We start from the raw sequence: 1246 nt of genomic DNA, 5'->3' as shown, positions 1-1246 counted from the left end.
CTTACCTCATTTGGAATTATATGCCCACGTTGAGCTTGCATCGATTTTACTGTTTGAAAAACATCCACTTTTCCTTCACCGCGAAATCTTTCTACAGCAAAGATACGGCACAGTATAATCCTCTACTTTGAGCGCCATCTCTGAAACAGTTGTTGTCACCAATGAGCATGATGGTATATCACTATTTAATGGAATGTTGAGAACAAAAAACAAAATCATTTCATACCGACAGTGCACCACAATTGGTCCTGCATCTTGCAACAAATTCTGCCTCTGAGAAACTTTGCCAACCAGATCGAACAACGATGCAGTAGATGTTGGAATGCTCGGAGGATGCATGGAGGATTTTCGCTCCCCGAACTGGCCAATTCTACTCGAACCGTTTGCCCAGTCGTGGAAGCAAAATTGCACTACTTCATGAAGCTCTTTTTCCTAAAATGATTCAAATTTATAATATAATAAACACCCGCTGAGATTAATTATAAATAATAATAATAATAATAATAATAATAATAATAATAATAATAATATTGATATTCATCTCTACTTTTGTATTGGTAATTTTGAATTTTCTCTGAGAATAATGCGCCGACTGTTCTTCGCATAAAAGTTGAACCGTTACGGCAGGCTTGTCGCCGAAACAAATGCTGCTGTTCAACTCAGAAGGCCAATACTGAAAAAGAGAACAAACTTGGAAATTAATTTAATAAATCAACTAATAAAACCAGCCAACCATTTCATCTTGGTCTAAAAATTCCTCTCCCGTGAGCATCACAATCGACGCGACACCGTGCTCCAGTACCATACGCCAAAAGTCCCACCTGGTGTTGCTAAGCGGATCTTGGGTTAAAATGTACGAATAGAAATATCCCTTAAATGTGGAAAAGTTTTTTAAAAAGCGTCAAACAATTAATTCCCATTTCCACCAACAATCACAGACCGACCGCTTACCCGTACAAGAGAGGCATTGATGTATGTAGCGTCTTCGTGCCCAAGCAGTGGAGCCAGTATGACTCGATTTCGATCGTAAGCTACGACAGTTTTGAAGCGATTTTTCTGCTCATTGAACGACTTTTTCGCGTAACTGCACGTCAATGCATCTTCAGCGAGCGAAACACACTAACACACACAGTAATAATTTTGAAACATGAAACACCAGTGAGCATTTTACATTGTACTGCTTCTCAGTCCCCCGCGGAGTCGTGTCAATGTTTGACGAAGTTCGACGACGTATTCTTCGCACGTT

General features: G+C 39.6%; 1 protein-coding gene across 1 annotated transcript; it reads right to left on the bottom strand.

Annotated features, from left to right (window-relative positions):
- Nucleotides 1-75: 75 nt before the first annotated feature.
- Nucleotides 76-1166, bottom strand: Tsp_15944 (receptor-type tyrosine-protein phosphatase alpha). Its single transcript, XM_003367153.1, has 5 exons — nucleotides 1155-1166; nucleotides 952-1119; nucleotides 734-871; nucleotides 548-673; nucleotides 76-432 (listed from the first exon to the last, which is right to left on the bottom strand). The coding sequence occupies exons 1-5, from the start codon at nucleotides 1164-1166 to the stop codon at nucleotides 76-78; spliced, it is 801 nt and encodes a 266-aa protein (XP_003367201.1).
- Between the last annotated feature and the right edge of the window lie 80 nt (nucleotides 1167-1246).

The sequence above is a fragment of the Trichinella spiralis genome, assembly GCF_000181795.1.
Source record: "Trichinella spiralis strain ISS 195 chromosome Unknown Scfld4757, whole genome shotgun sequence".
NCBI classification, from domain to species: Eukaryota; Metazoa; Nematoda; class Enoplea; order Trichinellida; family Trichinellidae; genus Trichinella; species Trichinella spiralis.
The sequence above is the reverse complement of the archived record's forward strand: the minus strand, read 5'-3'. Positions and strand labels throughout refer to the sequence as shown.